The 27,929-nt window shown below is 41.7% G+C and overlaps 1 protein-coding gene and 1 long non-coding RNA gene across 2 annotated transcripts in view; both read right to left on the bottom strand.

Annotated features, from left to right (window-relative positions):
• cemip (cell migration inducing hyaluronidase 1) overlaps window positions 1–27,929 on the bottom strand; it is a 150,440-nt gene that overhangs the window by 78,491 nt on the left and 44,020 nt on the right. Inside the window, exons 2-5 of the mRNA XM_072381128.1 lie at window positions 10,746–10,930; window positions 4,604–4,741; window positions 2,660–2,798; window positions 543–779 (exon numbers count right to left, since the gene is read on the bottom strand). Coding sequence (XP_072237229.1) covers window positions 543–779; window positions 2,660–2,798; window positions 4,604–4,741; window positions 10,746–10,800 — 569 coding nt within the window. The 5' untranslated portion in view covers window positions 10,801–10,930. The remainder of the gene's footprint in view (window positions 1–542; window positions 780–2,659; window positions 2,799–4,603; window positions 4,742–10,745; window positions 10,931–27,929) is intronic.
• LOC140302291 (uncharacterized) lies at window positions 9,819–10,152 on the bottom strand. The gene is made up of 2 exons (XR_011914956.1): window positions 9,955–10,152; window positions 9,819–9,889 (listed from the first exon to the last, which is right to left on the bottom strand). It is a non-coding gene; the product is annotated as an uncharacterized lncRNA (long non-coding RNA).

Raw genomic sequence — 27,929 nt, 5'->3', positions numbered from 1 at the left:
GCTGTGATGATACAGACTAACTCACAGCCCAGCTTTTGTAACTTTTCTGATTAATCTCCAAAGGTCTTTTCATTTCTTATTCACAAAAGTAATACATTTGAAAATTAGAAAAATAATGGAAAATGATTCTGTGTTTTAAGTTGATCTTAATGGTCTAACAGTGCTGTTTAATTTCAGCTATTATGAGGGTTGTGAATAACCTTATCGTGTACCTAAAGGAAAAGTAGCATCCAACATTTATTTGAACATTCAGGGATAGCCACTGTTAAGGCATTACACTTCTTTTTCTGAGAAAAAAAACCTTGCACATTTCAATACTCTTGTGTATATCAGTGTATCTAACCTCTATAGATAAAGGACAATGAAAGGAAATTAAGTGCGTATTAATTTCTGAAAGTAAAACAGTAACCTGTATGAAACAAGGTCAAAGCTCCAAAATACCTCCTTCAGCACAGCTCTTTATTGCAAGCATATGAGATGTCAGCTAAAAGATAATCTCGACTGTTGAGAAGTCTCACACTGTTGGAGTGCACTCTCCTCACCTATCAGTGTGCAGCACCTCCCCGGTGTTGGGGTGGATGATGTGGACAATGATGCCTCGGTTACCCCAGCTTCTCTGGAACAGGTAGTTGTTTTGGTTGCTCTCTCCAGGATGGAGGGTCTTGTTGAGGAAAGTCCACGATAACTTATTTTGTCCATGAATCTCAAGGGTTCCGCCTGTTCCCACGCCAATGTACTTCCTCCCAAAGTAGCTGTGTTCTTCATCTCTGTCATCCAGTCTAATCAACAATGTGTACAATTGTAAACATCTTAATTAAGTCTTAAGTGGTATTTGTAGCATGGACTTCGCAACTGCTTGTTAAACATTGCATATCACGGATCTTTGAGATTCATAACTGGTTGTAAACCCCTTACACATCACTGCACTTTGTACTCTCTCACTGACTGCTCTTCACTTTCCATGCTCAGAACCACCCACTGGTATCTATTTATCTACAAATCCATCATTGGACAACTCCCCTCCTATTTGTCCACATACTTGACACGGAAACAGTCTGATTGTAGCCTCCGGTCCCTGGACTACATCACATTTGCCCTCAGTCCGTACTGAACTTGACAAAAAGGCGTTCTCTAATTAAACTAGCTGCAAGTAGCCACATAACAGCAGCTATGAGCTAACAGAGCTATAGTACACGTTCATTCATTCATTCTTCTTAAAGTATTGGTGAAATAAAGACAGATAATGCCTTATTTAGAGGCTGCATCGTCCCTGCCCTGTTCTCGCCGATCGCGAGTTTTCTAAATAGCTCCCAAAGGACGCCGACTTTTGCCAAACTGTTCTCGATGAGTACAGATCGAGGCTGGAAGAGCACACAGCGAAAGTCAGGAGACGAACAATCGAGCAGCGGGCGATACTTCTTCGTTTCATGAAGGAAAGAAGGAGGGCAGAGCGCCACAGACAAAGGAGACGACGTGTAAGTTTAACTTATTAAACATGCTCCGGTTTTGTCCGTGTCGTATGAGGAAACATTTCAGACAAGGGGCGGAGCTAGAAAAGACCCTGCCTTGGAGAAGGAGCTAAAATGGTTATAGGAACTGAGGGCCGTGGTCCCTAGTTCCTGTATGTCTGAATGCGTGAAAAAACGGCTCTATTCCTGAAAAGGTTATAGGAACTGCAAAAGGTCCGGCAGTGGAAATGCGCCTAATGACTCCCAGCTCCCTTATAAGTCTACCAACTACCAACGTAGTAACAAGATGGGCCTGGTGACCAATCCAGGGTGTACCCTGCCGTGATGTTTCATTACTGAGGGGCTCATGATATGCTCCACGTCACATGTTGGAAATAAGAATTCATTCAGAACAAATAAGCAAGATTTTTACAGTGATATATAACATGATCCCTGAACATGAAAGGTTTCTTACTGTGATGCGAGTATATTGCAGCTGGTTGTCACTACAAAGACAGTGAGAGCCTTGAACCTCCCATTTGACATCTTGCATGGTTTCATTTCACCACTGGCACCTGTCTTGCCCATAATAATTTTTTTGTGATTTTGCAGTGGCACAACTATTGTTTTAAGAGTGACTCAAACTATTTCCTGGATGTCCTTATATACAGTTGACATGAGCTTCCATGAAAAAAAAAGCACGCTAGTGCACTCTTTAGGCACAGAACCAATTTAAACAGGCTGCTTGTTTAGTATAAACCAAACAGACATCAGAGCTCAGAACTGTACTAATTGTCTGCAATTAAGCCTATCAACGTCAAATTTAGCCTTTTCCTTAGCAATAAACACTTTTTCACAATTACACAAAGTAGTTTATTCTATTTTTCTTTTTTTAGCCTTATGACTGTCTTAAATAGAGTAAAAACAAGATTTGTTTGTATCAGTTCTCTGTACGTTTTGGCCACAGTTGACCCGGATATCCAATAGTAACTGTTTTATAGTCACTATTTTATATTAATCAGATATAGTTCTACAACTATCTCATCAAACTAAATCAGTGATCATATCAGAGTACTACAACACAGACCCGATGTAGGTAGAATATATCCGGTGCAACTATCATTCTGATTTGATTTGTTAAACTGATTTTAACTTACAATCATGGTGATTTGTAGTGCTATGACTTTATACTCAGTCTAGTAGAGTTGTACCTTCCAAATAGGGAGATGGTGAGGTTGCCTTTATAGGGACAGTCTGCACTTCCAATGTGTAGCTCCCCTTTGTTCCCGATGAGAATATGTTTTGTCCGTAGAACTATGGGTCGGTTTGTGTCTGCAATCACCAGCTTCCCTGAAGGGGAGAAAAGAGTGGAGAGTTGGGGGGCGGGGTGTTAAAGAGTGATGAAGCCTCCGAGATGCTCTTTCAGGCCCCAGTGCCTTCTGCCTTCCTACCATTTATGGCCCTGGTCTCTTGCAGTTCACACACAGACAAACACATTTCTCTTAGCAGTAATGCAATCCAATGACTCTAGTTCAGCAGTGAGATTGTGACTCTCGGTTGAACAAACTCTTTGTGTATTATGTCAAACTATGTCAACTATATCATAATAGCTTGAATAAGGGCAACTGGACTTCTTCTTGGATCTTGAAGATGCTTCACCTCTCATCCGAAAGGCTTCTTCAGTTCTGAGCTAGATGGTGGGGAATATCGGCTTATAGGCAGAGAGGGTTGTTACAGTCAACTTTAAGACACTTTCATCATCAAGTCTACTCTACTTCTACTCTGTATTGCAGAAAAGGTCATTTGAGGGAGCTAGAATATCAAAGAGTGAGGGATGTGTGCACTAATTGGGAGTCTGCTGAAAAACACTGATAACATATAATGCACATACATCGCAGTAACTGGTGAGAAACACAAGAATGCAACTTTGCTATATCAAACAAGCCCAACAGCAGTCCCTTACAATGTCACATGCTTGTACTGAAAACCTAAAGTGATGTTGATCCTGTAGCTTGACTCTAAATTCAAACTAAAAGTGTGTCTTCCAACCAATGTCAGATCGGACTATGCAGTGTTTCTGATGACACAAAACTGCCAACTTCCAACAAAAGTGCTGTTTTGGGATTTCTCTGGAGCCTGATGATGACGTTCCAGATACAAGTATGTCTCAGAGTAAGTGTGACATCACCAAAGCCTGGACTTCAGGTGGAGCTGCCCCACCATTTCCCTAAGCTTCCAGATGAGCCCCTGTGTGAATAGAGCTGGTAGAACACTCACAATAAGAGTGTGTTATCATAGACTTTTCTGCTTACTTTGTTCTCATCATCATCATTACTTTTGTGTCTGTAGTCTTTTTTTCACTACCCTCAATTAAAAAATTGTTAATGGTCTCCTGCATCCTAAACTATTCTGAAGTATTCCTAGAAGTGAGAATATGGGCTCGTCCACACGAGTACGTTTTTGTCGAATCCGCATAAATACTTTATCATTTGGGTACTTTTTTTGAGGTGTGAAACCGGTATATTTTGAAAACAGGTCCTAGAGTGGGAAAATTATAAAACGCCGGATAGCCCGGAGTCGTCTGGACGGATTTTTTCAGAAACAATGACATATAAGCCCCACCTCTCGAACCTTTACCCTCAGCCGCCGTCGCTGGACGCGTCATAACAACAACAATGGCGGACTACAGTCTATCACGGCTGCTACAACAAAACCTTCTGCTTCTACATTACTGATCGTCCTCTTCTCGTGTTATGGGGCTTGTTTGCAAACAGCGCATGACCTTTATACGCATGCTCCATGGCTTCTCTTCCTGTTTTAATGTATTGGTGTGGCAGCGTCACAGCACCACACACATGCCTGGCATATGTACTACAGCGTTTTGGGTTGTGTGGACACACATATTTCTGGTAACGACGCCGTGTTTACGGAGATTTTTTTCAAAACGACAGCGTATTGGGTGAAGCTGCATACTCGTGTGGACAGGCCATAAGTCTTTCTCTGAGACTCCTGTTTCTGGTGTTCATGTGTCTGTCCTCACCCCCACCCAAGCTTGTGAGCACTGGAGATAACGAGGGGAAGAAAATCATAATGGACACAAATATCTAAAACAATCGATTTAGTAGAAAAAAGTGACCCAGATTTGTCAAGCATACCTCCATTAAGAATCTCAATGGAGTGGACTGTAGCCGAAGTTGTGAGAAGGACATTCTGGCCATAACCAATTGTAACACGGTGGTCTTCACTGTGTCCTGGCACCCATGACTGAAGTCCTGGCTCTTTATCTGGACACACTACAAAAAACAAAAACAATTCAAGCATTTCACATTTCACTGGAAAGTGATTTGAAGTACATTTACTGGATTACAGTGCTCACACAGTTGACCCTACACTTCTTAAAATCAGTATAGCATCAAGTGAACAGGATGGCATATCGCAGTCTGATGCTGCCGCAAGCAGTCATTTGTATTCAGATTTCTTTCAGTAATTACTCAAGAGAAAGTGATAGTTTTTTTCTTGCATTGTCTGGGTCCTTACATGAGTTTGAATCTTTGTTGCCTTTTAATGAGTTTAACATCCGCTGAACCATGGAGTCACATCACAGCAGCCATGCCCCGTAGCCTTGACCCCCATCGGTTTGTTTACAGAGCGAACCGATCCACAGAGGATGCCATAGGCACAGCACTCCATACTGCACTATCACACCTGGAGCAGCAGGGGAACTATGTGCGGATGCTCTTTGTGGATTATAGCTCTGCTTTCAACACCATTCTCCCTCACAAGCTAGTGGACAGCTAGCTGGGGGACCTGGGGCTTCCACACACCACCTGCATGTGGATTAATAGCTTCATCTTCATCGCAGACAGAGGGTTAGAGTGGGCCATCACACATCCATGGCCCTAAGTTTCCCTGTCCATCACAGTAACACCATCGTGAATATTGCTGATGACACCACAGGGATGGGGCTCATCTCCGGGGGTGGGTGGGGGGATACAGAGATGAGGTGGAATGGCTGTCAACATGGGGCAGGGCCAACAACGTGCTCCTCAGTACCTCAAAGTTCAAAGAAGTCATCATAGACTACAGGAGAAAGAAAACAGATATCCCATCATTAATCATCAGCGGGGACTGTGTGGAGAAGGTGGTAGACTTCCTGGGAGTTTACATCGAGGAGAGCCTATCCTGGAACGTGAACACCTCTGAGCTACTGAAAAAGGCTGCAGAGACTGTACTTCCTGAGAATGCTCAAGAGGAATAACATCTCACAAAGACTACTGGTGTCCCTTTACGTTGCCTCCATTGAGAGCATACTAACATACTGCATGTGCGTACGGTACACCAGCCGCACAGTGGCTCAGAGGAAAGCGCTCCATGGGGGTCATCAACACCGCCCAAAGAAAAAGCCCAGAATATTATAAAGGACACCCACCATCCTCGTCACTCTTTGAACTGTTGCCTTCAGACGGTACGGATCAATTAACACAAGGACAAACAGACTCAAACACAATTTTTATCCAACTGCAATAACCACCCTCAATGCTACAAAAAAATAATAATAATGTGCCATATGGAATGTGAATGTGATAGATATTATGCATGTCTGTTGATTGTTTTTATAAAATGACTGTGTGTTCATACTGTTTGTGTTTATGTACGCTGCCAATGTTGTTTTATGTTTCTATTTATTCTTTATTTATTTTAGATTTTATATTCCTATGCACACACAATAAATGATGAACTGACTGGAGAACACTTCATTTTGTTGAACCTGTGACAATGACAATAAAGACGTATTTTATTCTGTTCAACTTTATTTTATTCTATTCTATAGTCTGCTTATTGTCCAGGGGTTGGTGTTAAAGCAGCTCTCATTTACCTGCTTCAGCAAGCTCACTCTCATCTGATTAAAGCAGGCTGTACAGTGAGGATTGTGTTCTTTGATTTCCCCAGTGCTTTTAATACAATCAAGCCTGTGATGTATGAAGTGGCAGAAAACTACCTGGATTATTGACTCCCTGACAAACAGACCGCAGTTTGTGAGAGTAAAGGGTCATGTGTCTGAGAGGGTGGTCAGAAACACAGGAACAACCCCAGGGGACTGTACTCTCATCATTTCTCTTCACTCCATACACCTCAGATTTTAAGTACAATTTATTGTCCTGTCATCTCCATAAGCCAAACACTTTTCCAATCCTGGGAGGAAAGGTGGAGGTGGTGTAGGGCGACACATTACTGGTTGTTCACCAAGATAACACACTGAACTGTCAGAAATAGAGCAGACTCTACTTCTTGAAGAAGCTTAGGACCCTTAATAGTTGTTGGAAGATTTATATTTTCAAAGGGTGATGGAGAGGGTATTCTCTAGTAATAAGTAAAGAAGTATAGAAATACTCAATCTACAACCCAAAACAGGATGTAGGGGGTATAGAAAATTAATGAATGATTCTCATTCTGCATTTAGCAGATGCTTTTATCCAAAGCAACTTACAAGGAAAAAGGAGAAATAACAATTGCATATACATTATATTGCCAAACGTATTCACTCACCCATCCAAATCATTAAATTCAGGTGTTCCAGTCACTTCCTTGGCCGCAGGTGTATAAATTCAAGCACCTCGACATGCAGATTGCTTCTACAAACATCTGTGAAAGAATGGGTGGCTCTCAGGAGCTCAGTGAATTCCAGCGTGGTACCATGATAGGATGCCACCTGTGCAACAAGTTCAGTTGGGAAATTTCCTCGCTTTTAAATATTCCACAGTCTACTAGCAGTGGTGTTATACCAAGTGGAAGCGATTGGGAAAAACAGCAACTCAGCCACGAAGCGGTAGGCCACATAAAATGACAGCGGATGCACTCCCAAATGCGCTTCTGGAAGAATGGTCAAACTTTCCCATTTGATCCCATTTAAACCTGGCAAAACGTTGCATACTTCAGGGCAAATTTGGAGTTTTCCTCAGCCCCGCTTTAGCCCCCAAACTACATATGTTATATACCATTGGAAAGCGAAGGGCCTTGCGATTTCAATGATGTATGAAGGATACAAGGATACAACAGAAGGATACAAGGATACAATCAGAACTGTGGACACAGTACAAACTTATGTAAAACCAGTCGCAAATACAAAAAAAGTGTCAAAGTCACATATAAAGCCTCACAGTGTTCTAAGAAAAGATACAACTCCAACAAAAACGGTCCTGTTACGTTGGCAAGGGTCCAGTCAATGCACTCCAGTAAAATAGTTAGTCTACAACAAGTCTTACGCCCACAAACCTTGCTCTTTAACCTTCTGAGTGACATCTTACTTGTTCCAATAGATGATTGTTTACCCTGTCTGCTGGGGCACAATAGTCACAATTACTCACTGATGTGGGTTTTCTTCCATATATGGCAAATGTAACGTGTAAAAAGCGTCACAGAGAAGTAATCTAGCTTCATGAGTTGCAAATTACACATCGTTGTGTGTAATTTCAGATTCTGCAGTTTATTTGTTTATTGTTTTAAACATGGCTGAACGGACGTCAAAAACAAATACAGCAAGGAGGAAGCCTCGGAGGTTTGTTCACGACGGGACAGTGATGCTTCTGACGTCAGAGGGCAACAGTAATAATGACTGGACCAAGCATCTGAAGAGGGAAACATTGCTGTCGACAAGTGAGTATTATTTATATCTTATTGTTATTTTACTTAATATTATTATAGTTATAGATAGATGGATAGATACATACTTTATAGTTCGATACTTTATTGTTCCCAAAGCAAAATGTGGGCTCAGCGTTATCTCTCAGCAGCATTCTCATCAATGAAAATCGAAAAAAAAGAGCAAAAAGTAGTGTTAATTACTATATACACAGCTCAGTCGTTCTTGTATGATAATATATTTTCTGCCTTCTGAAATACAATAATTTGAGTGCTGGACATATTTGGATATGATTTTTGTTTTTGTTTTTCCAACTGGGGGGGAGGTGTGTTGACCTATCAGATGAAATGATAAGATACAAAAAGGTCTTACACAAAACACAGAAGTAGACTTTCTTCTACCACTTCATGGATATTGCTTTTGTGAATGCATTTTGCACAAAGAACATGGCAGAAACAGAGGTGAGGTTCCTTTGCACCAGAAGATATTCAGGGAGATCTTAGCCTTGGAGTTGGCAGAGAGGGGTCTACCACCACAGTTGAGCCTGGTCCTTTTCTTGCCAGACATCACAAACCTGTGCACATATCAGGACACAGCACAGCTGGAGGTGCAGACACTGCCAGACCAACACTCCTGTGAAGTGTGCCACATGTGATGTGCCCCTGTGCTGCCAACAGCAAATAATGTTGATACAAATTGTGAATTGTGTTCAGTGTTGTTTGCCATGTCATTATTTCTGTATATAAACTAAATCCATTTAGACCATACAATTTGTTTGGACTTTTATTGTATGCACTAAGCTCTGGTTATAGACAAAATGTGTCTGTGCTTCTGTTACTCTTTGTCAGTAATGCTGACAGAGGATCTGGATGTGGTATAAGACAGTCCCAAGTGTAACCTTTCATTAGAGCCCAAGATCATGACTGTATGTTGAAGCGTACAGGAATCGAAGCCTTTTTTTCCCAAGGCTCTCCAAATGGCACACTTTTGGCACAGCTTTGGCTGGTCCTATCCTTAGAATAACCTGTACAAAATACAGGTTTTTGTTGTGTTACTATCAAATTTGAAGTGGGCTAGGTGAGACTTCAGGCTGTAGTCCCCATTGTGTTTTTCAGTCCGCAGCTCTATGCAAAAGTCACTTTTAAGACATATTTGGGAAGAACAATTTGGTAGACATAAAATTCCATCTCTTTCACTCTATTCAAGCTCATATTACTCTGTGACAGTAGCACTTAGAGAGATTCTGACTGTTGTGGGTGAAGATTCAGGGTGTTTTCTTTAAAAAGAGATCTCAAACAGCCCTTTAACTCCAAGGCGTTCAAGAACAGCTCTCAATTTACTTTGGGTATGCTGTTTTTAGGAGTTAAGGGGTTAAGAATGGGATGTCACTTAAGTTCATACAGTATCTACAAGAATAATTTACAATAAACTTTATCTAGTGGAATTCTGCCTCCGAATTACCATTACTCTTTCAAACTGATTTTTTCTTAATTAGATGATGAGAACACTGTAAATGGTAGGACGACCAGCAACATTTTGTTTCTTTGCTATAGGTCATGTCTTACCAAGCCTTTGTACAGCAAGCATTTGCTGTACAAAGGCTTCCAGTAAGTCTTAACACCAAGTTACAGACATCCGCAATGATCAGAGAATAAATTGTTGCATCATTGGGCCTCATGCAAGAACATTTTCGTATTCTCATTCTAAGTTTCTCTCACTTTTTTCATAAGAAGGTCTCGTACGAACACGCCACGTCAGGTTCAACAAACGCTCTTAACTTCAGAAAAAGTGTGTAAACGACCTGCGTAAATGATGAATGCCACCCGTGCGTATTTAAGGGCACGTGCACAAAGATAGTAAATGTACATACTCCACGCCCCAAATAATACCATATAAGGCTACGCTTCCTCTCTCCTGTGCCAGGAAGTGTTGAGTCATGAGAATGGCATCAAGGCGCAAAGAGAACAACTTTACGGGCTCTGAGATTAAAGTTCTGCTTTCAGAGATCCAAAAAGGAAAATCTGTCATTTTTAGCAGTGTCAGCAGTGGAATTATGGAACCTGCTAAAGCGAAGAAAGAAATTACGAGTGCTGTTAATTCTGTTTGACCTGTAGTTTGTGACATCACAGAAATAAAGAAGAAAAGGTTTGATATGAAAATGGCTTAGAAAAAGGTCTCGCCATGGCCAGGCACTCGATGACTGCAACTAAAGTCGTGCAATCAGCTGTTGCCTCATCATGATGGCACTTTGATGGGGCGGTCCATGGGGGGGTCTTCTGGCATGTCGTCTGCCTGGGCTGCTTCAGATAGTAGGAGACCCATTGCAATATTGTGCAATATTGTGCAAAACGCAGCATGCCTACTATAGAGCAGCCCCCCCCTCCAATGTCGAGACACACCAGGACCTTCAGCTCACTAGTGCGCTCCACAACAGCACGGGTGCTTTGACGCGCATATGTGTGCAGTCTATTCCTCCGATTATGTTTGGCAGTCCAGCCAAGGCATTGGCCTTGTTATATACAGAGTCAAATTAAATTATTAACAGTACCACGATAAACCTGATTGAAATGCTGTGGTGGAATCTGAAGAACCTGAATACAGACTGATGATATTTACTGTATCTTTATTTCATGTTACTGTCAAGGGCCTTAACTCACCGGCATGGATCCTAGGAAACAGCAAGGTTGCAAGAAACATCAAATACGTCTTCATCTCTTTCAGCCTGACACTGACCAACTTCACACCGTAGGCCTTCAAAGGCTGCTTCAGATGTCCTGGTGGCCTCAGAGAGCTTTTTGGAGAGTGAAGAGTCCCGCTGACAGCGTGATGCCACCAAAAGAACCTACAATACACATGGAATTTAAAAAGATTCAGTAAGACATGAAGATGAGAATGACTCCCTGGTGTAAAAAAACAGGAAGTCTATAAAATTACTGGACATCTCCACCATTACATAAAGAAGTCTTTCACAATGTCCGTTTTAAATTGCTCATTTTAAAGGAGATTATGATCTTGGTTTTTCTATTGTATGTAATGGTGTCAGCAACTATGAGAATTTACTGATATACTGTAATTGCGCGTCAGGCCTGGTGCATCATCACATTTTTCAGTTCCGTCAAAATGGCTCTGTAGCACCCCCAACAAATGTACTAAATACCCCTGCCATTGGGGTTACTTTTTTGTCAGCGGACGAAATTCAGTACACACCTTCATCATGCCCAGCTGCACAGAAAAGCCTCGGACGTCTTGGCACCAGGGCCACAGGACGTCGGCCATTTTGTTTCCACACCTCGCATATCATCAAACTCCTCCTTCACATTTCATGATAACTGCTTCAAACTTGGTCAGGTTACTCTTCACCCATGGAGAATTAAAAGTTAGGAGACTCTTTTCCAAAGTCTGAAGGGTGTGTCCGTGGCACACCCTCAAACTTTGACGAGTCGCTACTGCTCGCCACAAAACACAAAGTCACTCATAACCTTTGCATACATTATCCGATCTTCACCAAACTTCATAGGCTTCCCTGGGACTCTGCCCTGAATGCGTACATATGCACATACTGACACTCTCCAATAGTGCCACCTACTGAATCAGGGTATCATTCGTTCTTTCCATTTTCAATTGCCAATCAAAAAACAAATAATGAAAAATTGACTGTTTATTTTGTTTTTTGCTTTTCATTACAACACCAAAAACGAAAAGATGCCTGGTTTTTCATATTTCACTTTTAGGAAGTCTTCGTCGTGTCGGACTGTTCACGCCTTCGCGTCCTCCATTAATTTCTGATAATGGACACCTCCTCGGGCATTATCCCTTATATATTTCCATCCCTCTTTCCACTAGGACCACATTTATGCTTTGCCTGCTTGTCCCACTGTTCTAAAGGCCAGACTTAGTGAAGGTCTTGTTAGAGTGGAGAGTCTGGAGCGCAAGAAGAGGAATAGCATGCTCCGGGAGCAAAGGGCGCAGGGAAATGTGCACGCTCTTCTGAGGATCTGAGGGAGGAAAACCTCATAAATGAAGAGCTGAAAGACAGGCTTGAATGGAAATACTAATTTGAATATTTTATATAGGTTCTTTAAATAAAGACCTGAATACACCTGAACGTTTTCTGGGTTCTTTTCGTTCTATCTATGTCTGTCTGTCATGTCTGATGTTGAACAAACCTTGTGAAAATAGCTTAACAACTGAGTGATTTATGATCACTTTTATTGTATAGAAACACCATTCCTCCATAGATGTAATGTAGGAGCAAGTGGCACTGTACCAAGATGGCCGCCCTGTAGGCACACCCCTCTAGAGAGCGGCAGCAGTCAATGTGGCGTCTATGTATAGATGTCCAGAGTGGTGTAAAAATGTGCAATATGAAATCATCATTATCCTAATAATTAGCCTGCAAGGCACTAATTTCTCCAGTCACCCTTGAAAGTAACAAACAAAATACTGAAAAAATATGCCTTTTGTACTAGGTAAGCAGTAACTTAAAAATTTCAAGCAGCTCAACTAAACAGTTTATTTCCAAAAATACACAGTGCATTGCGCTCAATGGGTGCCGCGTGAGCTGATTGATTGTGCTGTAGCTCGCGAGCTGATTGGTTGTTGTTGAGGGTGGCGCAGCCTCCCAGGCTGTGCAGCCTGACCAAACTTCTGGGTCACGTAAACCCGACCAAATAAATATTAAAATCAAATTCTGTCCTGGTGCCCATTTTTCCATTTAATTATTTTTTTTATCTTATCCTAAAATTGAAATATGGAAAAAAAACAGGCATTTTTTTGGTTTTTTTGTTATAATGAAATTCAAAAAACAAAATAACCAGTAAATTTTTCATTATTTGTTTTTTGATTGGCAATTAAAAATGGAAAGAACGAATGATACCCTGATTCTGCTGTGGGTTTGGAAACGTCACTTTGTTTCCACACTTCTACAGATGTCATGGTCACGCCTTCTAACTTGGCCAGGGTCTGTGCACGTGCTCGGGCTCGATCATCACTGCTTGCAGCTTTAATTGTATTTGTACTTTGCTGGAAGTACAGGGACAGGCAAGACAGATGGTCTGAGAGAGGTATAAAAATAGCCATGGATGTTAAACTGGAAAAACTAACATTAAACACAGGAGGTCTTGAGGCTTTTCTGTTGGCACTGCACATGCTGGGCTGTGGGCCAGATTTATCTTTGTTAAGAAGTCCTTCTCTTTCTTTTACACAAAGTGCAATGGTAAGTGGTAATATTACATTATAGGACTAGTTCACTTAGTTATATTGTTATACTGAATGATAGTACTTAATTCTAAGTATCAATTCAATTCAGTTTATTTATATATAAATTACAACAAATGTCATCTCGAGGCACTTAAATAATATAGTCCAATTCAAGCCAATTGGAATTCAATTAATTGTAATTATAATCCAATGAAAAACAATTAATTAATTTCAAAATAATCCAATTCATTCATATAGAGCCAATTCAAAAACAATATCCTAGCTAAGGAAACCAACAGATTGCACAGAAACTTGTCTGCAGTCCAATCTCCCGTCCTGAGCCTGAGGGACTGTGGAAAGGAACGACTCCCTTTAACAGGAAGAAACCTCTGGCAGAACCAGAACCAGGAAGAAACCTCTGGCAGAACCAGAACCAGGAAGAAACCTCTGGCAGAACCAGAACCAGGAAGAAACATCTGGCAGAACCAGACTCAGGAAGGGTGGCCATCCACCTCGGGCCAACTGGGGTTTGAGAAGACAGAAAAGAGGGGGGAAAAACACCATAGTCTGTCTGACCAACTGATTGGTTTCATCTGGTTTCATAGATAGATATAGCTTATTATCATCTTATCTTCTGGTTTAACTAACCGTACCAATGGAGCAGCATTACAGCACAGGTTATCAGCTCTGTAAGTTAACCAGATATTCTGCCTCTGGACATGGGCACATTCATGTAAAACAGGAGGAAATGTCCAGTCAAAGTCATGGATATTTTGCAGCATATTTCTACAGAAAGAGCTAAATAATCCTAAACTGATATGAGCATTTAATAAGCAGGAAGGAAAGATGACTGTGTGAATGTTTGAATTAGTCATGTAAATAATATGGTAAATAGTAAATATACTGTAGCTTTGTAGCGCTTTTCTAGTCTGGCTGACCGCTCAAGGCGTTTTAATGCTACATGCCACATTCACTCACTCACTCATACATCACATCATACTGCTAAGTACTACACAGAGCTTTCTTCTATGCATTTGCACACATTTATACACCGATGGACACATCGGTAGGCAATGTGAATGTCAGTGTCTTGCCCAAGGATGCTTTGATATATGGTCAAAGGTCGAACCACCGACCTTCCAAATAGTAGGCGACTGCTCTTCCCCCAGAGCAACTGTCCAATATCACTAGCACATCATTAGAGTAGATGTGATGGTGTATGATTGTATATCATATTAAATTAATGTGCTGCAGGTGGATTATTGTGAGGAAGTTTTAGTCTGCCTCTGTCAGATGAAATACTGGCTGCAATACTGTCCCAGAAAAAGTTGTGATTCATGGTTGGAGAGGTAGAGGCAGACCTAAATACAGACAGGCCAGAGGTAAACCAATGACGAACCAAAGTAGTCATTATCAAATCAAACAAAGGGTGCTGTAGGAAAAAACTAACAAAAATTAGAAAAACAAAAACCAAAACCAAAACTCAGAACAGAGACTTAACCAAGATACTAAGAATAAACTAAACCAGTGCATAGAGAAAACTAACCAAGGCAATGAAGAGACGCAGATAAATAAAGTTAAAATAACGTGTAACCAAGAGAATAAAAGGCAAAGAATAAACTAGAATACATAACTAAAACCACAGAAAAATACCAAAACCCACAAACCCTAATACATTAAAGGATTATAGTTGTCTACTGATGTGAGTTCAGACATTTTCTGAGCTGATAGTTTCGGGTAACCGTCTTGTGTGTGTTTTGGTGTTGCATGCAGTCCTGCAATATTTCAATGCATTATGGACAATTTCTTGTAGAACATCTCTCATGTGGTAGTTTGCTTGGTTGACATCCTAGGCACTGGTGGGATAGAGAGGGAGCACTTGAAAATCTTAACCAGGTGTTGAAGAGAATGGCAGAAGCTAGACTTTGTTTGAAACGCAGCAAGTGCATTTTCCAACCTCCTACATGAGCCACAGGATTTCAGCTCAGAGTCTATCACCAGAGAGAAGGTGAGGGCTATAAAGGAATGTGGCAGAGCTCAGGTCGTTCTTGGTACTTTAGCAAATTCTTAGTTAACCTCTCCACAATACTGATTCAACTGTAGTAACTTCACAAAAACAGCTTGTGGAAGTGGCAGCAGGCCCAAGAGAGAGCAGAACTGCTACATTCCGATCGACTGCTTGTCCACTTTGTCACAGATAAAACGCTTGTCCTATCCTGCGATGTCTCACCTTTACAAAGTGGGAGCTGTCTGTTTAGGGGTCACATGTTCCTTGTTCTGGTTGACTCAGATTCCAAGTGGCTAGAAGCCTACATCATGTCAAAAATCACAGCCCCAGCCACCACAGACTACACATGGCTTACCAGCCACAGTTTTGACAACAGGCCCACTTTGATGAATGAGGTTTTCAGGAGTTTATGGGGAAGAATGGAATCTACTATGTTCACACAGCGGCGAGACTCTAAAGGATAGTTTGAGAAAAATGTCAGGACCTTGACTGGAAACCAAGCTTTCACCTTTCTTGTTCCAGTACCAGATTACTCCTCATACCACCACAAGAGTGTGTCCAGCAGAGATATTATTGTAGAGATGAGACCCAAGACGTCTGAGACGTCCCAGAGAAGCAGATAATTGATGGATGGATGGATGGATGGATGGATGGATGGATGGATGGATGGATGGATGGATGGATGGATGGATGGATGGATGGATGGATGGATGGATGGAGACCCAAATCTCATCTGAATCTTTTTAACTCTTTCTTTTTTAAAAAGTAGCTGCCAAGAGTAATTTGCCAACAGATAAGGCCAGTGTATTTATGAGACGGTCGGCAGATCCACAGGCACCAAGATCACCTGTGTGTCCATAGGCCTGGAGAGGCTGACCCTCAGAGGGCCACACACCAGGACAGGAGACACAATGCGACAGACTGTGGTTATATGCCAGAACCACAGCAAAGCAACGGACGGGCTGTGTCAAATGATGGACAAACAGTACAAGATGAGGGACTATGTAAACAGGGGGCCCAGCCTATTAGCATCCATCTTGGCTGAGTATGCACAATTTGCCCCAGGGCGGGTAGATCCCAGTTACATTTATTCAGTAACACATAAACCCTTCAGTAAAACACTTTTGTCACTTCCTGATTGGGTAATAGCAATTTTTGTTTGGTGACAGAAAAGGACTAAAATACATTCTTTTCACATTGCCACCTTCCCCTTAACATTCACCATTTTGACACTTCATATGCAGTTGCTCTCACAGACATTAAGGGTTGTGTGTTCTTTTAAGGTTGTTTCTGCCTGCGTGAGCAAATGACTGCTTTGGGGAGGAAGATGGTTTCAATGCATCTGAGATGTCAGTTTTCTCTATTGTAGAGGACAAAACATCATCGTTTAGGCTGCATGTGTTTGTCCTGGTCCATGAAATATATGGCTCGAGCGGGTATAGAGAATGGACGAATATCCAATTCCACAGAGATTGGAAAAACTTAAAAGAGGTCTGGGAGAGAAAGAAGACCAGAACAGGCTGCAAGAAGAGTCACAGCACCACAACACCACAGAGGTGGACACAGAGAGAGCAAACCAGTTTAACCACTTCCTCAACTGTGAAGAGGCCTGTGAAGCAGTGGTGTGAGGAGACCAGTGCTAGGCTCAGAGAGTGCTTCGAGACAACGGACTGGGAAGCACTCAGCAGCCCCCACGGCAGCAACATCAGGTGAGCAGTCAACTTAAAAAGACCAAGGTAAGGAAGGCCCCGGGCCTGGACAAAAATCAGAAATCTGACTTCTCACCTGATGAAGACCATGGAGACACCTGCGACACCTGCGACCGCTAGTAAGCACACAACTAGACCCCCTGCAGTTTTCTTACCAGCCTGGGATTGGGGTGGATGACGCAGTGATCTACATACTGCACAGATCACTGCTACACCTGGAGGACAGCGGGAGCACTAAGGGTCATGTTTTTTGACTTCTCCAGTGTTTGAACAACATCCAGCCTTCACTGCTCAGAGTGAAGATGGAGAACGTGGGAGTGAACCAACACCTGGTCGCATGGACTACCTAAGTTTGTGAGGCTCCACCACTGTGTGTCTGACGTGGTGCTCTGCAACACAGGTGCCCCTCAGGGTATGGTGCTCTCCCCCTTCTTCCTCACCCTTCCTCTTCACCTTTGACACCTCAGACTTCACCCACAACACCACCCACTGCCACATCCAGAAGTTCTCTGATGACACAGCCATTGTTGGATGTGTCTCTGAGGGGAATGACCTGGAATACAGGACGGTCATCAGGGACTTTGTCAGGTGGAGTGAGCTTCAGCTAAACATCAGCAAGACAAAGGAGATGATAGTAAACTTTAAGAGGAAAACATCTCACTTCACAACGGTGAACATCCAGGGATCGGACATTGAGGTGGTGGAGAGCTACAAATTCCTGGGTGTTCACCTAAACAGCAAAATGGATTGGACTGACAGCACCAATGGTCTCTTCAAGAAGGGCCAGGGTCGCCTCCACCTGCTGAGGAGACTGAGGTCCTTCAGAGTGAGCAGGGCTCTCCTCAGGACCTTTTATGACTCTGAGGTGGCCTCAGCCATCTTCTTAGCTGTGGTCTGCTGGAGGGGGGGCAGCATGGACAGGGACAGTACCAGGCTCAACAGACTGATTAGAAGAGCGAACTCTGTCCTGGACTGTCCTCTGGACTCCACAGAGGAAGTGGGTGAGAGGAGGATGTTAGTTAAGCTGACATCCATCATGGACTCTCACATGACACTGTGGGGTCCCTGAGCAGCTCCTTCAGCTGCAGACTGTTACACCCACGGTGTATGAAGGAGAGGTTCCGCAGGTCCTCCATCCCAGCTGCTGCCAGGCTCTACAACACCTACACCACCTGATAATCTTGTAGTTTTCCGGTTTATATTCATGTCTCAACTACTACTCACCATGGCTGTATTTTTATCTTTATTTATTCTGTATTTATTTTCTAATATTTTTAATATTATATATTTCCACTTACAACATTGCAATATTTTTATTTACTGCCTTGCAGTATTATTTATGTCATGGTCACTTACTTTTGCAATATTATTTATATTATGGTCATTTTACATTACAATACTTTAAGAGCAGGCAGGTTAGAGCAGTTCAGAAGGAGCCCTCTGTGAGAAATTTATGAACTGAATATACAGAAAGGAAACAGCTGATCCATCAGCTGATGTGGGCTGCTGTTGAGATCAGCTTATAAACTAATATACAGTATATAGGCCATGCAGCACGATGTGGATTTCTGAAACTAACACAATGCTTAAATCTGTTACGTATTGTGTGTCTTCTTTAACTTTGAGCCATTCAGTAACTAACAGTGAGAAATGTCAATGAATATGTACATATTTATCTAGAATAAAACTGATATTCTAACTTGGGATTTTTGTGGGAGGCAACATGCAGAGTTTAAGCCATCTAGTGGCTTCTGTGCCCTCGGTCTATCTGAACTGTGCCATTTTAAACACAAGCTGGCACTTCTCTCACACAGTCACACACACGTCCTACAAAATTAGCTTCTGGGGGAAATCACTACTTTGCCTGTTGAACACAGTTATCCGCCACACAATGCTGTGACACAGTGCACACTCAAGTAAGTTTGTTAAAAAAGGTAAATGCATTTCTACACATATTGTTGTGACTTCTACAGTAACAAAACCCTACTATAAATTTCTTGCAGTATCTAGCATTAAGTCCATGAATAGTTTATAATAATATGCTGTACCTCTGGAGAAGTACAAAGTATTGGGTGGAACTCTGCAAGCAGCATTACAAGCAGTTCTGTTTGAGGTTTATCTAAACACAGGCCAGATGGAGGGGAACGAAACCTGCTGACTTAACTCTCATGCACTTTTTCCAAGTACATTTTTGTCTGAGTGAATGTTTTGCTCCCTGCCTTGTCTAAAGGAAACTAATCTTATTACATCTCTAGGAAGGAAACGTTTTGATAAGCCTGTGCTGCATTCCATTTAACACACCAAAGTCAGCTTCCCCTGCTGAGTAATTTCAGTTACCATTCCTGGTGTTTCGCTTGACCACTCTAACCTGACACAGAATTGGAAAGAAGTAATTAAAAAAAACACGGGAGGATATTAGTTTATCACTAAATAACACAGATTAACTGAATGGAATGAACTGGATCAGAGTCAGAGGAGCAAAAAGATGTGCCTTTAAACGCCATTTTAAAACAGGACAACGACAGATTGCCACTACATAAAGGAATTCACAGTTATTATATGTGAATAATTTTCTTAATTACTTTAATCGGTAGCTTTTTTAGGGTGCTGGTGGCCTTTGTTTGACAGTGGAAAGAAGACAGGAGAGGGGGATGACATGAAGCAGAGGGCCAGGGGATGAGACGCAAACCTAAGCCTGCTGCAACAACAACTTTCAGCCTCCATTCATGAAGCACCTACTCAACGAGCTGAGCTGTCTGGCTCCTCCATCTTCAAATTTTATTGCATTTAGTTTGTATTTTTGTTTGGCAAATTGATTATATTCAAAATAATCAGTCCCCTGCTACTTCCAGGCCAGAGACTGAATCCTGGATCTGCTGCAGGTCTCTCTTGCAGTAAACTTGCTATTGAAAACATACCATCTTTACCATTTAGTCCATAACATTTTTAAAGTGTTTCCAAACTGTTCGATGAAACAAATCTTTCCTTAAAATGAAAAGCATTCATACTTGATGGCTTTTCCATCAACAACCTACAGCTGAACAATCTGTTGTTCTGTTAGCCTCAACTGACTATTTAAGACAACATCAGCAAATTAAATGGTAGATGGGCAGTACTTCGATAGGAATTTTCTAGTCTAGTTAACCACTGAAAGCTCTTCTACATTATAAGTCACATTCACCCGTTCACAAACACATTCACACTGCATTTCTTAGTCTGCACAGTGCTTTTTCTCTATCACACACAGACCAACGGATCAGAGGCAACATGAATTTCAGCTTCCACTTTGGCACGTGATCTGGGAAAGTTCCTCTCGAGCCACAGTTGCCCCATCACTAATTCAAGCATCATCCATCTATCCAGCCACTTTATGTGCTGCACTGGTATCCTACAGTTTGAATCCAGCTGTCTACAAAGATGGGATAAGGTAGTCAGATAATGCACTTAAAAGACACAACGGCATATTGTTACACTTGAAGAGTATTTTCATAAAAGGATGCTTAAAGTTATCAGTTAAAAGTTGTAGATATAAATGCAAAGCTCTGCTGTACGAGGTGTGGTTGAAGGACTGTATCTGTAAAGGGGATTTCCAGAAGGCTTAATAATGCCTAAGTTCACATCCAATTACTCTTATTTTTTAAAAAACCCAAGAAGATTGCTGTCAAAGTGCTGCTATCATTTACTTTATGGGTGGTATTAGATTCTGCTTATTTGCGCACATGCAAAGCAATTTTGTCCCCACTGCTAAAAATATGTATAACATTGGCAACATCCTGAGGCCTACAGTGACAATGGGTAATATGATTCACTTAGTCTGCCAGTTCTACCAACAGATCTGCCTCAGCACACTTCAGATGGGTGGAGAGAGGGGGGGGGGGGGGGGGGGGGGGGGGGGGTACAAGCATGTTTCAGGGGGTGTTTTTCCTAAAAAGCATTCCAGATTTAGTTGCAGTAAAATCACATTTGGTCACATTCCGAACATGCTGTCCTCAATGTGATCAAGGCATACTTAACAAGGTTAGCATGAGCATGGAAACATGCAGAGAGAGACAGATGAATGCACCCTGCCATACAAAAATGCACACGCAGAGTTTTGAATGGAGGAAGGTAACTAGAACAAACACAAAACATGTGTGGTCTAGCCTTGAGCCAAAAGAAAACATCAGACTACAGTGCACCCAGAATACATTCGACCCCCCCTCCCAAACCCCCCCACAAAACTCCATAACCAGCCAATACACAGAGGAGGGACAGATAGTTCCCAAAATCTTGATATACAAATTTTGTTAAAAGATTCACTATCGCTCAAGTTCCCATATTCTCTGAATGTAATGACAGGCAGCTACTGCAGCTTGAATAAACAAGCTATGGGCTTGTTTTGGGTGGGTCACCTCTCCCAGCTTCAGTAGCAACAAGAAGCTCCATCACAGGACAGTAAACAGATGTCATTTTGTGCTTCTCTGACAGTCTGTAGGGAGATCAAAGACTGAGGCACTAACATGATTCTTTTTCAGCTGTTTGTCTCTCTCTTCATTCCCTTAATGACAAAAATGTTTAATGAGTTACATTCAAGAGCAGAGGAAGAAGACAAACTTCCTCATCAAAGCTGACATGCAGAATCATCAGCAGCAGCATGTGTGAACCCTGCAGCCACACTGGCTGTCTGCACAGCCCAGAGAACACAGCAGCTGAGCGCAGAGGTGCCATGAAACTGAAACACACGCTGCAGATGATGAAACTTTAACTTTAAGTGCCTTCATTATCAGAGTTTCTGCCAAAATATAGTGTGTGATGTAAATCAGGCAATCAAAAGTACTGCATGTGAGAATACGCATCACTGGTGATCAAAGAAAATATATAACTACAGCTAAAATTTGAGTGTGTGTGTGTGTGTGTGTTTATGTTTGTAAGACATGACTTTTATTAAACAGAGAATCAGTAAACATGACGAGGAATAACTTCAAAACGTGTCGTGTCCTCGCTGCAGATTCAGTGGAGAGACAAAACATAACTACCACATAGAGGGGGCAACGCTCCTGGACAGTATGTGGGTCATTATGAAGCCATTTCTAGCCACACCAGTACATGTTGATAAGACCCCTGTGACTGGGAAATGAGACGACATGTTCCCTGTCTTACAGCTAGAGAGCCTTGTTTTAATTCTATAAAAAAGTCTTGTTTTGATGCACAGCTACCCTGCTGAGAGGAAGAGCTGAGGAAGAAGAGGGAGACAGTTCCAAAAAGAGGCCTGCTGTACCACCGCAGGCAGACCTGCATACATATACAATGTATGTGTACGTTTAAAATATACTCTGAAAGACTGAATTACAGCCCGACTTTGAGGAACTACAGCTGGATCAGACCTGAATGAAAAAGTTTCTCTGCACACACTGGGACACCCCTAATGTCAGACATGAAAAAAATCTCCATATCTTCATAGGTGACAAGGTCCTAGCTTGTTGTTAACAAATTTGCAGACCTGCATTCCCCGACACCTGAGCCCATTGTTTCCTAAAGTAAGAAAAAACTAAATCATTAAAATATCCAAATAATGTTACAAAAGGGTTGTCACAGCCACAGGATGCATACTGCATATCGAAAAATCTTTTTTGTTGTTTGTTTGTATTTGCAACAGATGCAAAGCAAAAAGACTAGATGGAGTCAGACGGGATCATGTGACCCCTGCATTCAATAAAAACAAGCTATGTACTCACCTAACAACTATTGGAATTTGAATGTGCATATTACCTCTAAAAGACTAAAAGTAGTTGATGCCTCTAAATTGAAGATTAAATTGAAATTGAAATCTAAGTTGAATTGAGTGTTAGCGTGGATGTCTGTCTCCTTTGTATCTGTGTGTCCCTATTTTTCAAACAATAGCTCTAAGCTTCCATTTTGTTTGGTTAATTCTGCTGACAGAAATGACTTCCTGTATCTCTCTGTATTACAGTGGAGATGAAGAAGCCTCACACTGACCACACTCCATTGTTTCAACTTTGTGCTATGCAGAGAGTGGTCAGTGTGGTTCTTTGTGTTCATTAGCTTGAGCAGCATTCTTCTTTTTACAATCAGCTCCACAGTATTCCCCAGCACAGAGCCAGCCTTCTTTATCAGTTTGTTCAGTTTTCTGAGTCTCTGGCTCTGATGCTGCTGCAACAGATGCTGCAAATTGCAGATTGTACTCTCCACAATAGACTGATAGAAGATATGAAGCATCTTGGTGCAGTCACTGAAGGATCATAGCAACCTTTAAAAGTACAGTATGTTATGTTCTTCCTTTTAGACAGCCTCATTGTTTCATCTCTAGTCCAGACTGCTGTCCAGGTAAACTCCCAAGTATCTGTATTCCTTCAACATCTCCACCTCTTCTCCCAGGAGAAGTCTTTGGCTTGGTTCTCCTAAAATCCCCAATCATGTCTTTTATTTTTTTGCATTCAAGAAGAGGTGATTGTTCCCACACCATACCACAAAGTGATTAACCTGTTCCCTCAGCCTCTTGTCATCACTGAAACCCAACAACTGCAGTCATCATCATCATCATCATCAGAGTATTCTGAAGATGACAGGAATCTGAGTTGTACTGGAAGGTGTACATAGGGGAGAGAAACAGAGAGAGTCCCGTGGTGCTCCCATGCTGCTGACCACCTTCTCAGAAACACAACCCTTCAGTCTCTCAAACTGGACCTGAAGCCATGTTCTGGTTCAGTCTTTTCTGACTTCACCTGACTGCTGGAGATCGACAGGCTGGAAGAGGGAGGCAGAAGAGGTCTAAATGGGCTTGATGTGTGGGGAAGCTGTGTTAAGATCCATAACTGAGGTACAGGGTGATATTATGGGGGTATGACAGGGAGGATGTGGATACAGGTAGAATGTGAAGTCTGTGCTGCTTTAGGCAGGGAGGGGCGTGCAGAGTGTTGATATGAACCAAACGCATTACTCAGTACATTGACTCTGTCCAGGTTTCTTTCAGTCTGATCCTCTTTAATCAAGGTAAATGCTAAATGCACTGTACTTGTGTCGCATTCTTCTGTCTAGCTGACCACTCAAAGTACTTTTACACTACATGTCACATTCACTTATTCACTCAAATACTCATACAGCATATCCATATAGAGGCTACACAGTTCTACGTATTCACATACATTCATACATTGATGCATCAGTAGGCAGCATGGGGTTCAGTGTCTTGCCCAAGAACGCTTTAACATGTGTCCAGGATTCAAACCGCTGGTTGGTAGGCAACTGCTTTTCCTTCTGAGCTGCAACCACCCCACAACCGCAAAGCCTGTGATCTTTTTCATCCTTGATCACACCTCGCTTACATTGTTTTGCTGAGACTTTCTTTCCATCTATTACATCTTACCTTCTTCTCAGCTGTTTTTGAACAGTCCTCAATAACTCCCTGTCTCCTGCCCTGAAGACTTTATTTTTTATGTTCAGCAACCACTATTCAATTGATTGTTTTAACAACTTCATTCGGTTTGATGCTGGACTGAAGAAACCGAGCCAAAAAGAGGGATCGGTTCCAACTCTTAGAGCCTGAACTTGAGACGAGGGAAATAGAAGTATTTGAGAAAGAATTTGAAGAAGCTAACTGAAGCTTTCTAGTTGAACAATTAGATTCTGTCAAACAGGCAACCTTCAGTGGTGTGGATGAGGTGTTTTCAGCATAACAGTGGTCCTCCTCATTGTCATTGCTACATTAAACGCCATGTACCACTTTCTGTGTGCTAACATTACATTATTGGGCTTGCTGGCGGGTAGTGTCAGAGATGCTGAGTGTCAGAGATTGGCAGAATCAAACATGGCGCGCTTCTTATCCAGCAAACAATTCTGTAAGTTAATAACCGCCAATAACTGTAGTTTAAATAAATATATTTTCGGGGGGAAAAAAACAGCGAAGAAAATCTGGACAGCCTGAAGAATTACATTGATGAGTGTTTTGACGTAGGGAAAATCAACCAAACCTCATCTGCCAGTAAAACAACTTGAAACTCCAAAAGAAAAAGAGTAAAGGCGACAAAAAGAGTTACCTGGAGTGACATATCCAACTGGGAATGATTCAATGGACATTTTAATATCAATCGATAAGAAATCATCAAGTTTCAATGCCCGTTTGATTGCCCGAGATTCTACATAGAGAGTTTCAGGCATTAGAGTTGTTGGAGTTCAGCCAACAGGTGCAGGCACTGGCTTCAGAGAACGCAACCCTCAGAGAGTCTATGAAATCCCTCACCGAAGGAATGAGCTGAGTTTCCAGTGAAAACAAGAGAATTAAAGAATCAATTATTGATCTCCAGCCTTGCAGTATGAGGGACAACCTGGTGTTTTCTGGAATCCCAGAGCAGCCGTATGAGGATCCTAAACTAACAAAAAAAAACATCCAAACACACCATAAACTTCTGGGAGATACAGTGAACAATATCACCTTTCACCAAGTTCACCGCCTGAGAGGGAAGAGACCTGATCGAGATGTATTGTGGCCGAATTTGAGCGTCATAAACAGAAAGAACCGGTGAGGGGCCGCAGCAGGGAGCTGAGAGGAACAGACTACAGCGTGAACGACCAGTTTCCCAAAGAAACCCTGGAAAGATGCAGGGTCCTGTTCCCCATCCGGAGAACGTTCATGGAAGGAGGCTCCCGAGCTGTCATCGCGGTGGATAAATTATTGGGCAGCTGTACTGTGACCAGAAGACAACTCCTTGGCTCTATCAATTCCAGATGATCTGAAAATAACTTCTGTAAATAATATCACGACAGCTGGTACATACGTCACCCTGAAATATTCTATTTACTTCACAGTCAACTGTTAAGGCAAAGTAGAAAAATCCCTGCTAGGCACCAAGCACAGAATATTTGGTTATGCAGGTGATATTGTTTTATTTGGGTTTGTTCTGGGCTTTTTTTTCTATCTCACACTTCTACTCTTTTGCACTGTTTTTCTCTTCTGTCTTTCTTCCCCAACTTGCTGCGTTTCCACCTTAGTAGTTATGTTAATGTTAACATGGACGGCACATATAGAGATTTGCACAGCACACGCCATCAAATACCACACTAACACAGCACTGACAGCGTGCGTACACATAGTAGCAAACGGCGCCCGCACTCACGAACAGAGGCGCTCAATCAACCGCATGTTCACACATGCACGCCCTTTTTTTTTTTAGCAAGCATCCAGCACTCACTGCGTTAGTCTGAGCATGTCCACGCTGAGGTTTATTTCATGGAATGTGCATGGAGCTGGATCCAGAGAGAAGAGATTAAAAATCTCCAACAAGTTGAAGGATCTACAGGCGGACATTGTTTTATTACAGGAGATTCATTCATCAAAGACTGTAGCTGATGTTCTCACCACAGCACAGTTTCCTCATGTGTACTCAGCCTGTTACAAAGAGGTGTAGCCATTCTGATAAACAGAAGAGTAAATTTCACCGTAAACAACACAGTTATAGATCCAGAAGGTAGATTTCTAATAGTTAACTTATGTTTCTCAGTTTTTCACTCCTTTTTCACTCCACTCTCTGATCACTCAGATAACACACTCATCATAGGAGGGGACTTTAACATGGTATCTGACTCAGAAGTAGACAGAACTTCAGTACTTCAGGAAGTCAGCGGAACTGGCAGTCCACGAATATTGTTAAACAGTATATGAATGATTTTGGTTGTTGTGATGCTTGGCGCTCCCACCACCCCACTCTTAGAGAATACACCTTCTTCTCACCGGTACACCACTCATATTCAAGAATAGATTATTTCTTAGTTAGCAGTTCCTTGATGAGGGATATTTCAGACACCAAAATCCACCCCATCACTATCAGTGATCACGCTCCAGTTTCTGTCACACTGAAGAATAACGGAGTTACACCACCAGCGAGGAATTGGAGATTTAATACATTATTACTAAAAGACCCTGATTTTATTCATTATTTCAAAAGGGAATGGTATATTTAGAAAATAATGACCTGCCAGGAATGTCAGCTTGTGTTCTCTGGGAAGCAGGAAAAGCAGTAATTTCAGGCAAAATAATCTTTTTCATCAAATAAGAAAAAGAGGGAAAGTTCAAGGATATCAGATTTAGAACTCAGAATTAAATCATTAGAAGTTGTCTACAGTACCTCTAAAGAGGAACACATACTGAATGAATTAAGAAAAGTTAAACTGAAAACAAGTAACTAAATGAAATTATTAACAAACAAACACAGTTCCTGATAAAAAGACTTCGCTTGGAGAACTTTGAGCATGGAAATAAATCTGGAAGCTAATAGCTTCACTAGCTAATCAATTAAAGATAAACAAAGAGAAAACAACAATCACTTCTGTTAAGGACTCAGAAGGAAATATCATCCAGTACCCTGATGTAATCAACAACACTTTTAGGGACTGCTATGAAACCTGATAATCTTCACAAAATTATCAACCAGACAGTAACATTGGTCAGTTTTTTAGTAACATCAACCTTCCAAACTTGAACATGGCTTTGGATTCACTTCTCTGAAGTCCTTCAATGTGATAAAGCCCCAGGAACAAATGGTTTTCCAGCAGAGAAATTTATATTATACTTTTTTTTCAGCGTGAGAAATACCATGTGTGGCATGTTAGCGTGAGAACTTGTTGAAATGCGTATGCCTCATGCTCATTGCGTGAGAACTGAGAGCCCTGGTATTACAAGTCAAGGAGAATGGCAGATTATCCCCAAACATGAACTCTGCTAACATCATCCTACTACAGAAAGCAGGAAAAGACCCCGTACTTCCATCCAGCTACTGTCCAATATCATTAATAAATGTAGACCTCAAAATCATTTGGAAAGCCCTCGCCAAAAGAATAGAAAAAAAGAACTCCACTTATAATCCTGACCAGAAAGGTTTTATAAAGGGTAGACACTCATCCATTAGCACACGCAGGCTAACTAATCTCATAAA

This window comes from Leuresthes tenuis, unplaced genomic scaffold (assembly GCF_036924035.1).
Source record: "Leuresthes tenuis unplaced genomic scaffold, fLeuTen1.0.hap1 SCAF_2, whole genome shotgun sequence".
Lineage (NCBI taxonomy): Eukaryota > Metazoa > Chordata > Actinopteri > Atheriniformes > Atherinopsidae > Leuresthes > Leuresthes tenuis.
The sequence above is the reverse complement of the archived record's forward strand: the minus strand, read 5'-3'. Positions and strand labels throughout refer to the sequence as shown.